This window comes from Mirounga angustirostris, unplaced genomic scaffold (genome assembly GCF_029215605.1).
Source record: "Mirounga angustirostris isolate CCGP_5_RB_7025 unplaced genomic scaffold, mMirAng1.0.hap1 SCAF_15, whole genome shotgun sequence".
Lineage (NCBI taxonomy): Eukaryota > Metazoa > Chordata > Mammalia > Carnivora > Phocidae > Mirounga > Mirounga angustirostris.
The window spans coordinates 81,868,873-81,881,951 of NW_026991723.1; the positions used below are offsets into that span (position 1 = coordinate 81,868,873).

The window sequence follows — 13,079 nt, forward strand, 5'->3', positions numbered from 1 at the left end:
CTTTAAGTCCACAGTCTCTTTTTGGATTTTTGGGGGTTTTGTTTTTGTTTTTTACAAAGCCTCTTGTATTGAAAGCAGGGGTTCTTCTTCCCATTTCCCAAAAGAAGAAACTGAGGCTCCCAAGAATGAAGAGATTTTCCTAAGGCCCCCAAGAAAAGTTTCATGGCAATCTGAGACCAAAGCCCAAATCTTACCATTCTTGGATTAAAACTATTCTCACACAACACACTACTTTTTCTCTGTCCACATTCTTATATAAAGACTCTTCTCTAGTAGTTCCCCATTCCTGGCTTCCCAGCCCTTGCCCCATACCACATTATTCTCCTTTACCCACAAGGAGCTGATATGCTGCCCTATGCGTCAGGTAGGGTAATCTCCAGCAGCTATGAGGGAGATGAGGAGGACTCCAAGGTTCCAGGCAGCCCGCCCTCCAACCACTTCTGGGGCTTTCTCCAGTCTTATGAGCAGCTTTGTCACAGAAGCTTGATGGGCATTGCCCCAGGGAGCAGGCATAGCCTGCAAACTATCTGGTAGAGGTCATTCACTTCTTTTTTTTTTTTTTATTAACATATAATGTATTATTTGTTCCAGGGGTACAGATCTGTGATTCGTCAGTCTTAAACAATTCACAGGGCTCACCATAACACATTCCCTTCTTAGAACTTTTTACAACTACCCTAAGAACTGAGGGGAGACATCTCATGTTTTCTAAATAAACTCAGGGCCCCCTGCTCTGATTTGGAGGCTCCAATTACAATGACAGACTAGTAAGGGGAGGAAGCACAGGACAAGAATAAAACATTAGGTGCTAAATGGATGAGCTGGGACAGAAGGAGCATCACTTCTGAGTTAGCTCTATGATCCAACCCTATGCTCTGTGGGGAAGTTAATCCATCCCTCTGGGGAAATTAATCCATCCCTCTGATTCTCAATTTAATAATCTGAAAATGGGAATGATAATATCTACTCTCTAATTCTATAATGAGAATTAAAGTAGGAAAAAACGTGATAGACACATATCACTGGCCAAAGGCACAAGATAGCACAGTGGAAAACAAGAAACATAGAGTAAAGCAGGAACTGGAATAGTTAGGGAATGCTTAAGGCATGGCATAGTCCACTGGTTAAGAACATAGACATTGAGGAGCGTCTGGGTGGCTCAGTCAGTTGAGCATCTGACTCTTGGTTTGTTTGTTTGTTCTTTTATGTTCGGTTAGCCAACATATAGTGCGTCATTAGTTTCTGACATAGTGTTCAATGATTCATTAGTTGCATATAACACCCAGTGCTCATCACAACACGTGCCTTCCTTAGTACTCATCATCCGGCTACCCCATCCCTCCACCCCCCTCCTTCTGTAACCCTTAGTTCGTTTCCCGGAGTCCAGAGTCTCTCATGGTTTGTCTCCCTCTCTGATTTCTTCCCATTCAGTTTTCCCTCCCTTTCCCTGTGACTCTTGGTTTTGGCTCAGGGTCATGATCTCATGGGTCATGAGATTGAGCCCCATGTCAGGCTCTACGCTCAATGGGGAGTCTGCTTAAAGATTCTCTCCCTCTGCCCCTCCCTCCATTCTCTCTCACTCTTGCACACACACACACTCTCTCTCTCTCAAATAAATAAATCTTTAAAAAAAAAAGAGCATAGACTCTGGGCTTAAATGAAACTGAATGCAAATTCTAGTTCTACTACTTACTAACTCTGTGACTTTGAGCATGTCACAGAACCCCTCTGAGCTTCAATTTCTTCACCTATAAAACAGAGATAATAATACCTATGTCACAGAGTTTCTGTGGTCACCAAATAAAAATCATATAGGTAAAGCTCTTAGAACAATTCCTGGTTTACAGAAAGTGCTCATTAAAAGAGTGGCTACAACTTTTAGATCTCATTCATTATCATACCACATTGAAATCAATAGTTCAATAGCATACTATAAATTTCCAGATCTTTGTAATTGAAAAGTCTCACGTTCACTCTCCTGAGTTGTATCATGGTGACATCCTTTAGTTTGAAATATAAAAGCAGACAGTCCAGCAGTGATGGATAAATCCATTTCCATGGGGAAAGAGCTAAGTAAACTAAATGGGCAGTGTGATGTAGCCCATGTAGAGAACTCAAGGTATCCAGCTGTAAGGTGAAGCCCAGCCAGACCACTTGCCATTGAGTTATGCTGAGCAAATCACTTCACATCCCAAAGCTTTGGTTCCTCATCTGGAAGATGAGAATAGTGAGTGACTGTTGCTGCTGGAAGTGTCTTCAGGATTGCTGATGATTATATGAGATAATGCATGTGCAAGTGCCTTACAGAGAGGCTGTTCTTAATTGTTCACACTTTTTTCCCCAATGATCTAACTGTAAAGTTTAAGAAATCTTGGGTTAGGGGCGCCTGGGTGGCTCAGTCATTATGCGTCTGCCTTCAGCTCAGGTCGTGATCCCAGGGTCCTGGGATTGAGTCCCTCATTGGGCTCCCTGCTCAGTGAGCCTGCTTCTCCCTCCCCCTCTGTCTGCTGCTCCCCCTGCTTGTGCTCTCTCTTTTTCAAATAAATAAGTAAAATCTTTTAAAAAAAGAAATCTTGGGTTAGCCATGGACAACGCCAACTCTCATTTCCCCCAAAAGGCTATGATTTATGACCAGCCCAGATCATTATGACCCTGTGACGAAAGACCGGACTCACAGAACTTTGCTTAGTTCTTGGGAACCACATTTTTTTTTTACTTTTTTTTTTATTATGTTATGTTAATCACCATACATTACATCATTAGTTTTTGATGTGGTGTTCCATGATTCATTGTTTGCATATAACACCCAGTGCTCCATTCAATACGTGCCCTCTTTAATACCCATCACCAGGCTAACCCATCCCTCCACCCCTTCCCCTCTAGAACCCTCAGTTTGTTTCTCAAAGTCCATAGTCTCTCATGGTTCATCTCTCCCTCAGATTTCTCCCCCTTCATTTTTTCCCTTCCTACTATCTTCTTCTTCTTTTTTTTTTTTTAACATATAATGTATTATTTGTTTCAGATTAAGACAGTGACAATGCGGAGCAGATTCACTGTAGAGAGACCTGGATAGCAGAAACACTTACTCCCAGAAAAACCTGGAGAAGAGTAGAACAGGACTGAAAAACTGATAGGCATAACTTCCAGCATTTACTGAGCATTTGCCATGGACCAGGCACTCTTATTGCATTCTCATACCAACTTCATGAGTGATGTGTTATTAATATTCCCCCATTTTAGAGATAAGGAAACCAAGGCTTTTTTGAGAACAAAAGATTGGAAACCTCTTATCTAAAAAAGGACTTATTATTGGTTATTAAAGTCATCCATTTTATTCATGTTCTGATTGTCCATTCATTAGATTCCTTTGAGGTTTTTCTATCCTGAGCCAGTACATCTAGTAAGATTTCAGATGGATGAAAGTATGTCTTTTTTTTTTTTTTAAGATTTTATTTCTTTATTTGACAGAGAGATAGAGAGAGAGAGAACAAGTAGGCAGAGAGGCAGGCAGAGGGAGAGGGAGAAGCAGGCTCCCCGCCGAGCAGGGAGCCCGATGTGGGGCTCGATCCCAGGACCCTGGGATCATGACCTGAGCTGAAGGCAGCTGCTTAACCAACTGAGCCACCCAGGTGCCCCTGGATGAAAGTATGTCTTTCATTTGCTAAGCAGAAGACAGAATAATGCATAAGGTTCACAATATCTTGAAGACAAAATGATTTCAGAAAAGAGGAATATAGAAGCTGAGAATCTGGAAACGGTTTCTCCTAAGATGTGTCTGTATACTCTTTGAGAAGTCTTTGGGTACCACCAGGAGTATGCACTCCCCAAAATAGAAATTGTTGGACCAAATAACCTCTGAAATCCCTTTTAGTAGGCAGATTACCTGGTTATATAGCCCATCAAGAGGTCTTATTACCATGAATAAGGTGCCTTGGTTTTATTTGAGGAGTCATGCTATATAGTGTCACTAGCATAGACTTTGGAACCTGATAAGCATGACTTTAAGATCAGATTTTGCCCTTCATGGGCAAAAAAAGGTTAAGCTTTCCATACCTTAGTTTTCTAATTCATAATACTGGTGCATCTGTACAATTTGTAATAGTGATGATGCTGTTGATAATGAAAAATCCATACCTCACTATTTTGGAAAATAATTAAGTACTTGATCCCATTATCAACACTGTGTGCAGTTTATATCGGAGGACAAAAGTGATAGAATTCAAACAGCCTGCTCAGATAGCCAATGGAGTACCTCAAAAAAAATAAAACTACAACTACCATATGATCCAGCAATTCCACTTCTGGGTATTTATTCACAGAAAGCCAAAACACTAATTCAAAAAGATATATGTTCACTGCAGCATTATTTGCAATAGCCACGACATGGAAACAACCTAACTGTTCAACTATGGATGAATGGATAAAGAAGATGTAGTATATATATACAATGGAATACCATCCAGCCATTTTAAAAAATGGAATCTTGCCATCTACAACAACACGAATGGACCTTGAGGGCATTATGCTAAGTGAAATAAATCAGAGAAAAACAAATACCACATGATCTCACTTATATGAGGAATTTAACGGGGAAAAAAGGCTCTGGGGCACCTGGGTGGCTCAGTCAATTAAGCATCCAACTCTAGATTTCAGCTCAGGTCATGATCTCAGGGTCGTGGGATCAAGCCCCACATTGGGCTCTGTGCTGGGTGTGAAGCCTGCTTAAGATTCTTTCTCTCTCCCTCTCCCTTTGTCCCTACCCTGCTGCTCATGCACACTCTCTCTCTCTCTCTTAAAAAAAAAAACAAAAACAAAAACAAACAAACTCATAGATGCAAAGAACAGATTGATGGTTGCCAGAGGCAGAGGGCAGGGAGTGGTGAAATGGGTGAAGGGAGTTCAAAGGTATAAACTTCCAGTTATAAAATAAGTCATGAGAATATAATGTATAGCATGGTGAATATACTGAATAATACTGCATCACATATTTAAAAGTTGCTAAGAGAGTATATCTTAAAAGTCTTCATCACAAGAAAAAAATTTGTAATTATGTATGGGGATGGATGTTAACTAGAGTTAATGTGGCGATCATTTTGCAATATATACAAATATCGAATCATTATGGTGTACACTTGAAACTAATATAATGTTATATGGCAATTATATACCTCAATAAAAAGTGATAATCCTGTTTATTCTTATGGCAACAGATGGTCAATACCAACTGGACCAGTGTATCCCATTTTGTTTTCTTGGGCATTTCTACCCACCCAGAGCAGATTCCACTCTTCCTTCTTTTTCTACTGATGTATGCAATCAACATTTCTGGGAACTTTGCCATCATCACACTGATTATCTATACTCCACGCCTCCACACCCCCATGTACATCTTCCTCAGTAACTTGGCTTTGGCAGATGTCTGCTCCACTTCTACCACAGTCCCCAAGATGCTGCAGAACATTTTCTCTCCTACAAAGGCTATTTCCTACATGGGATGCTTAGCCCAGACTTATTTCTTCATTTGCTTTGCAGCCATGGAAAACTTCCTTCTGGCTGTGATGGCCTATGACAGATACATCACCATCTGCTACCCTTTCCGCTACCCTATGATCCTGACCAGAACGTTGTGTTCACAGATGGTGGCTCTGTGCCATATCCTCTCCCATCTTCATGCCCTGCTGCACACCTTTCTCATGGGCCGATTGATCTTCTGTGCAGATAACAAGATCCCCCATTTCTTCTGTGACCTCTATCCTCTGATGAAGATTTCCTGCTCCAGCCCCTACCTCAACACCCTGATGATTCACACAGAGGGTGTTATTGTCATCAATGGTGCTCTGGCCTTCATCATTACCTCCTATGCCCACATCATCTCAGTGGTCCTCCGGAGCCCCTCAGCCAAGAGCAAGTGGAGAGCCTTTTCTACCTGTGGCTCCCACCTCACTGTGGTGGCTATCTTCTATGGCACACTCACATGGGTCTACTTCAGGCCCCTTACCAGCTATTCAGTGACTGAGGGTCACATCCTGACAGTCACGTACACGGTGGTAACCCCCATGCTGAATCCCTTCATTTATAGCCTGAGGAATGGGGATGTCAAGGGAGCCTTCAGAAAATGGGTGAGCAGAATATGGACTTCTTTAGACAAAACCCCAAAACACAGTTCCTAGTTTTCCCAGTGATTCTGGGAAAACAGTTTTGTCCCTTACACATCTGTTTCCTTTAGAACTTCCCAGAAATACCTAAATTAGTTACATATTATGGCTTTTCCCATTGAATATTGTCCTGACCTATCCCTTAAACCAAAGCACATGAGACCATGTATTTAGCGTAAGCCACTAGCATGACTTTAGTTATAATTGAGTGTTCTCTGGGCCTGCCATTAAACAACAGGGTTGTAACATACTTAGATATAGGCAACAGAAAATAATTCTGGTTGATTCATAGAGGGAAATAAGTTTATTGAAAGTGTATGTGGAACTCCTGAATTTCCACAAAGGCTAAGCAACCAGGCTCAATAAAATGGACAAGACTAAGAAAGGTCATATAGTCAGAACCACAGTCAAAATCATATCCCAGAATTGTCTGATGAGGTCACTGCTGTAGACACTAAACTCTTTTCACTTATACTGCCACCAATACTATCAGCAATAGTCACTGCGCATAGCCCCCAGAGGCCTGAAAACCAGATGTGACCACCTCCAGAAAAAAATTGCCTACTTCTTGTTCTTTACACCAATACATCTAGATCAAAATAAGGTGATCCATGCGGCTGGCCAAGACTTGGTCACATGTCCCTGCTCTAGTTCCCAGGGAAACTGAGCAAGCAATACTGCTGCTTTTATTTTCTCTAAGTGGGAGAGAGGTTCTGCCTCCCACCAAGACAAATGAAATGGTGGAACTACTCCAGTATGGGAAGAGGGACATGATGACAAGTGTTTACTGTATAGGGTCAGAAGTTACAAATGTTGCAGAATTAAGCACTGTCATTCTTGTGCATCTATTGTACTTGTATGAGTTAATTTAGTAGTCAGTATCAGTGAAATAATGTTAAGGGGTCTCCAACTTGCATTTTCTTAACCTTCATTAGCTGCACCATTCAAGGATAACTTAACTCCTTTTATCTCAGCATGCTCCTAATCTTCTCTGTAGCTGATATGTGGAACCTGACTATTTCACTGGGTATTTGCCTGCTGATCGAGGCAGGTTAGGGCTGATCGATCAGTTCTGGAAATGAGAAATAGGTCCAAGAGCCAAAATGTCTACTAAAATGTCAATTCTTTAGTTTCATGGGTGTTTCCAGTTTCCTTTTCAAAAGGAAAAGGTGAGAAGGACCTCCCTGGACGTGGGGCAGAAGTTGCAAGTGCAGGCTGATTTATAGGCCATTTGACAGTAGAAAGTTTCTTTTATAGGATATAAGCAGTTAATGGCACTGAACTGAGAAGAAGCTAAAACTGTGGCAAATCTGTGTAATGAGCTAGAAGAAGCGTTTCTTGAGACCTATATATAAGCCTTGGTTACCATCAAAACTGGTTTGAGGAGCTACACTCCAGTTGGCTGCATCAGGATAATAAATTCTTCCAAGATAAAGGGGGCCTAACATTTATAAAATGATAATAACAAGGCAATGAAACCAACTTTTGGTTACTTAACTCTGGTTCTTCACATTTTCCAGAAAGTATCTTATATACCCAATATTCTTCTTTTGGATTCCACCGTTTCCCCTTATTTTCTTTCCTGCCTCCTTGGTCCACCTTCCTCCTTTCTGTCTTTAGGTGTCAGTTCCATGGCTGAACCTACTTTACCAAATGATTTGCCTCAGCTGTTAGCATTGTAGCCTCTTCTAACTAGCCCCAAATGCCCCCACTGAAAGAACTTTCTTAAGGTAAAGAAATTGACAGGAGAGTAAATTAATATATTAATAATTGAAGAGCAACTGGGAAATGCTATGAAACAATTTTGTATTTAGATGATACACTTCCACTTCTAGGAGTTTATCTCATAGAATTAATATATATAAGGAATGAATATATTATATATATATGTAAATACACTCATATATTTTATGTTCAATACACTTTTGTCTAGGATAGTGAAAAATTAGAAATCATCTTCATGCATGCTAATGGAATTCTGGTTCATTTTGTTTTGTAGTTAGATAGATAGTGTTATCTGTTCACAGTTCTTCCTTACTTTCCTGTCTTTGCCATGGCTTTGCTGGGGCAGAATACGCATCTCCATCCCATTGACTTTGGGCTGGCTTTAGCTAGCAGTTTATGAACAGGCATAACAAATGCTGCTTCCAATAAAAAGATTTGAATGGGTTCAGATCATTTGGTTTACCCTCTTGAGCTCTGGCCTTCACCACGAGAAGAAAAGCTCATCTCATGTAGCTAAGGCCCCTTAGCTTGAATCTCAGAATGAGAAACACATAGACCAGACCTGAACTTGACCCAGGGTCTGAAACACAGTTCCCTCTTTCAACCTGCAGACTTTTTTTTTTTAAAAGATAAGGCTGAGTTGTCATCCAGAAATGTTGAATGGTATGCTTTATTTTATTTTATTTTAAATAAGATTTTATTTATTTGATAGAGAGAGAGCGAGAGCAGGAACACAGCAGGGGGAGTGGGAGAGGGAGAAGCAGGCTTCCTACTGAGCAGGGAGCCTGACACGGGGCCCTATCCCAGGACCCTGGGATCATGACCTGCGCTGAAGGCAGACGCTTAACGACTAAGCCACTCAGGTGCCCCTCACCTGCAGACTTTTGAGAAATAAATGTCTGTTGTTATAAGCCACTGAGGTTTGGGGTTGTCTTTTATTCAGTACTTTGAAGGAAATCTCAACCAAAACAATACACACATATTATGAACTGCTGTTCAGTCAATTAAAAAAATGAGGCAGATTAATTACTGGCCTTACTCTCATTTCATCAATAGCCTTTAGGTACATACAGATATCCAAACCTTTAGCCACCAACTCTTTGTTCTTTTCTCTCATTATTTCTTCATCTGTAGGCTATTGGTAGTAATAATAATAATAATAGTATACACACATATGGTACTCATGAGCTGGTCTATTATTATGAGTGCTTTACATAGATTTTATTCATAAAATCCTTTTGACAATCCTAAATTATAGATACTGTTTCTCTCTTCTTTACAGATGGATAACTGAGGCAGAGTATTTGGATCATTGTCAAAGATCACTATAGTGTAAGTCCTACAGTTGGTTTTACTTTTTGTAGACCAAGGACTTGACTTAGCTTTGATTTTGGAGGTTGATTTTGGGTTCCACATCAAAAGGCTATCTCAATAAATACATTGCCAGCCACACTGACTAGTAAAGAGCCAGAACCTTCCAACCTCCTATGCCACTGCCCCCCTGCTCATTTGTTTCAGAAATCTTGGTTGATTTATATTAACGGACTATTTGTTTTTTCTCTTCCCACACTTTAAATTCCTGCTCTTATGTTTTAAGTCCACCCATAGAATCAACCTGTGAAACCCAAGGCCCCTTCCCTCAACCTCAATAAAAACAGAACACCAAGCCCATGCTCTCCCATGCTTTCTCTCTACCTGTGACCTCATGTGTGGCCCCAGGTGTGCAATATGCTTTCCAGGACCTGAGAGTAATAAAACTTGTTTTTTCAAAGTTTCCTGATTATCACTGAGGTTATCTTGAAATCATAATAACTATAAGAGCAGGTCCAGGTACGACTCTGGTTACCAATAGCCTGAGAAAAAAACCACATGGCAAGTAATGACAATAATGGGTTTCTAATTTGTGTTATCTGGCTCCAGAGTCCATCCCCCTGAACATGACTCTACATCACCTTCAACAAAACCCCTTAGCATTTTCCCTTGGGTTTCTGAACTCTATTTCATCCTGACCTCTTCAAGGAGAATAATTTCTGGAAAATCATGTTTGCACCGAAGAGCTACTTACTTCTATTGTTTCAGTGTAATTATAATTATACTGCCCCCTTTATCTCTCAAGGGTATGTTTCTTTACACGAACAATACAGAGACTGTCACATATAAATAAATGGTTCCACCCATTTCCATAGTCCATCCTTGATTCTTCTTTTCCCCTTACATATTACATCAAGTCTATCAGTGTGCTTAAAGAGCTCTACTTGCCATATGTCCCAAATGGGACCACCTACTTCTGGTGTTAGAGCCACTGTGAAGACTCTCTCTCCCAGTCTCTATTACCAGTGACCTATACTGTCTTTTATGGAGTGACATAAAAGTTCAGATGGAATAATTCAGTCACTGTAAGTACTGAACTGCTTATTATTACTGTGAGTTGAAAATAACGGGAGACTGTAAAATTATTACAATTTTAAAAGAGTTTTAGGCTATTCTATGGTCTACTCAAAAATCACTCTCCTGGGTGAAACACCTATATGCTGAAAACTATAAAATGTTGATGAAAGAAACTGGAGACCACACAAATAAATGTGAAGATATTCCATGCTTATAGATTGGGAGAACAAATGTTGTTAAAATGTTCATACTACCAAAAGCAATCTACAGATTTAATGCAATCCTTCTCAAAATACCAACAGCATTTTTCACCAAGCTAGAACAAATAATCCTAAAACTTGTATGAAACCACTAAGGACCCTGAATAACCAAAGCAATCTTGAAAAAGAAGAACAAAAGTGGAGTTATCACAATCCTAGATTTCAAGATATACTACAAGGCTGTAATAATCAAAACAGTATATATAGTACTGGTACAAAAATAGACACATAGATCAATGGAACAGAATAAAGAGCCCAGAAATAAACCCACAATTATATGGTCAATTAATCTTTGACAAAAGAGGCAAGAATATGAAATGGGAAAAAGATAGTCTCTTCAACAAATGGTGTTGGGAATAGCTGGACAGCTACATGCAAAACAATGAAACTGGACCACTTTCTTGTACCATACACAAAAATAAACTCAGAAAGGATTAAAGATATAAATGTAAGACAGGAAACCATAAAAATCCTAGAAGAGAGCACAGGCAGTAATTTCTCTGACATTGGCCATAGCAACTTTTTTCTAGATATGTCCCTGAGACAGAGGAAAGAAAAGCAAAAATAAACTATTGAAACTACATCAAAATAAAAAGCTTCTGCACAGCAAAGGAAACACTCAATGAAACAAAAAGACAACCTACTAAGTGGGAGAAGATATTTGCCAATGTTATATCTGATAAGAGCTTAGTATCCCAAATATATAAATAACTTACACAACTCAACACCAAAAACCCACAAATAATCCAATTAAAAATGGGCAGAAGACATGAACAGACATTTCTCCAAAGACCTACAGATGGCCAACAGACACATGAAAAGATACTCATCATCCCCCACTTATCATCAGAGAAATGCAAATCAAAACTACAATGAGATATCACCTTACACCTGTCAGAACGCCACAATATCACTAAGATAATCGAAGTTCTGCAGGCCTTACTGATGTATAATAATTTGGCTTAGTAATCCCCTATGCCCCATATTAGTTTTGAAAGATGAGAGGTTCAGGTTTGGTGATCTAAAAACATCTGTCCAGGGGGTGCCTAGGTGGGTCAGTTGGTTAAGTATCTGACTCTTGATTTCGGCTCAGGTCATGATCTCAGGGTCGTGAGATGGAGCCCCACGTTAGGTTCTGTGCTCAGCATGGAGTCTGCTTGAGATTCTCTCTCTTCCCCTCCTTGTGCCCCTCCCCCATTCTCTCTCTCTCTAATAAATAAATAAAATCTTTTTAAAAAATAAATCAATAAAAACATCTGTTCAGTTCCAATATGATGAGATTCTAGGTCAGTCAATGGGGACCAGAACTATTTATTCATGAACTCACTTCTTCCCGAATCCAAAAAAGAGGGAGCCAACAAGGAAAATTATTCCACAGGAATGTGAACCATACCAGTTATTAGGAATGTAACCCATCTATATGAGGCATTTTCAAGTTAGATCTTAACTCCTTGGGCTCAGGAGATGTGCTGCCATCCCCTGTTTACCTAGGAACCACGTTGGAAGTTTCCTGAGATGCAGAGTTTCCTGAAAAGCCTTTGCAGAGCTCTCTTAACTTCCTGTTCCTCAGGCTATAGATCAGTGGGTTTAGCATAGGGGTAACTACTGTGTAAAAGACGGCAACTTGGCGATCCTGGTCCAAGTCATAGCTGGAAGATGGCCGGAGGTACATGCCGATCACAGAGCCATACAGGAGCAGCACAACCAGAATGTGGGAGCTACATGTGGACAGGGCTTTGCACAGGGCAGCAACTGAGTGCATGTAGGCTATGGCAACGCCAATGCGGGCATAGGAGCCTAAAATGAAGAAGGGGCTGACCACGACAGCTCCACCCTCAGTACATATTAGCATTTCATTGACCACTGGTTGGGTGCAGGAGAACTTCAGCAAGGGTGTGATGTCACAGAAGAAGTGGGTGACCTGGTTGTCACAAAAAGGTAAGCGGGTGACCAACACACTATAAAGGAGGTTGTTAGGCTGACGACCATCCATGAGGTCAAGGTTATGCGTAGACAGAGGTGATGGCTGATGATGGCAGAGTATCTTAAGGGGTCACAGATGGCAACATAGTGGTCATAGGCCATGGCAGCCAGCAAGTGACCTTCCATGCTGCCCACAGCCATAAAAAAGAACAGCTGGATCATGCAGCAATCAAAGGAGATGGTTCTGTTTACAGACAGTGTGTGCTGTGTTGGGGAACAGTGATGGTTGTCAGAAACATATCAATAGAGGAAAGCTGACTGAACAGGAAATACATTGGTGTCTGAAGCTTGGGGTCTGTGAGGGCAACAATTACTAATAGGGCATTGCCCAGAAGAGCTACCAGGTACATGGCAAGGAAAATCCCAAAAATAACTGGCTGCATCTCTGGCCAGATAGACAGGCCCAATAAGACAAATTCAGTTACTTCTGTCCTGTTTCTAGTGGCCATAACACATGATCAATATCACCCGCAAACAGCAAGTGTTCGGATCAAATAATGCTCAAGTTTACTCTAGGATAGCTTTAGGAAACATCTTTTCTTGCATGGATGCCCCTAGTTTCCAAAAG

General features: G+C 40.6%; 2 protein-coding genes and 1 pseudogene across 2 annotated transcripts in view; 1 reads left to right on the forward strand and 2 right to left on the reverse strand.

The window, feature by feature from the left end:
* Positions 1–13,079, reverse strand: part of LOC123849976 (olfactory receptor 1L8-like) — a 254,310-nt gene that overhangs the window by 115,140 nt on the left and 126,091 nt on the right. The gene's annotated exons all lie outside the window — the stretch shown is intronic.
* On the forward strand, positions 5,211–6,170 carry LOC123849256 (olfactory receptor 1Q1). The gene has a single exon (XM_045881877.1). The coding sequence runs from the start codon at positions 5,211–5,213 to the stop codon at positions 6,168–6,170; it is 960 nt and encodes a 319-aa protein (XP_045737833.1).
* LOC123849424 (olfactory receptor 1E2-like) lies at positions 11,935–13,030 on the reverse strand (annotated as a pseudogene).

Bases quoted from the DNA above. Each gene is read 5' to 3' on its own strand.
- LOC123849256 (XM_045881877.1), top strand. From the start codon at position 5,211: ATGGTCAATACCAACTGGACCAGTGTATCCCATTTTGTTTTCTTGGGC.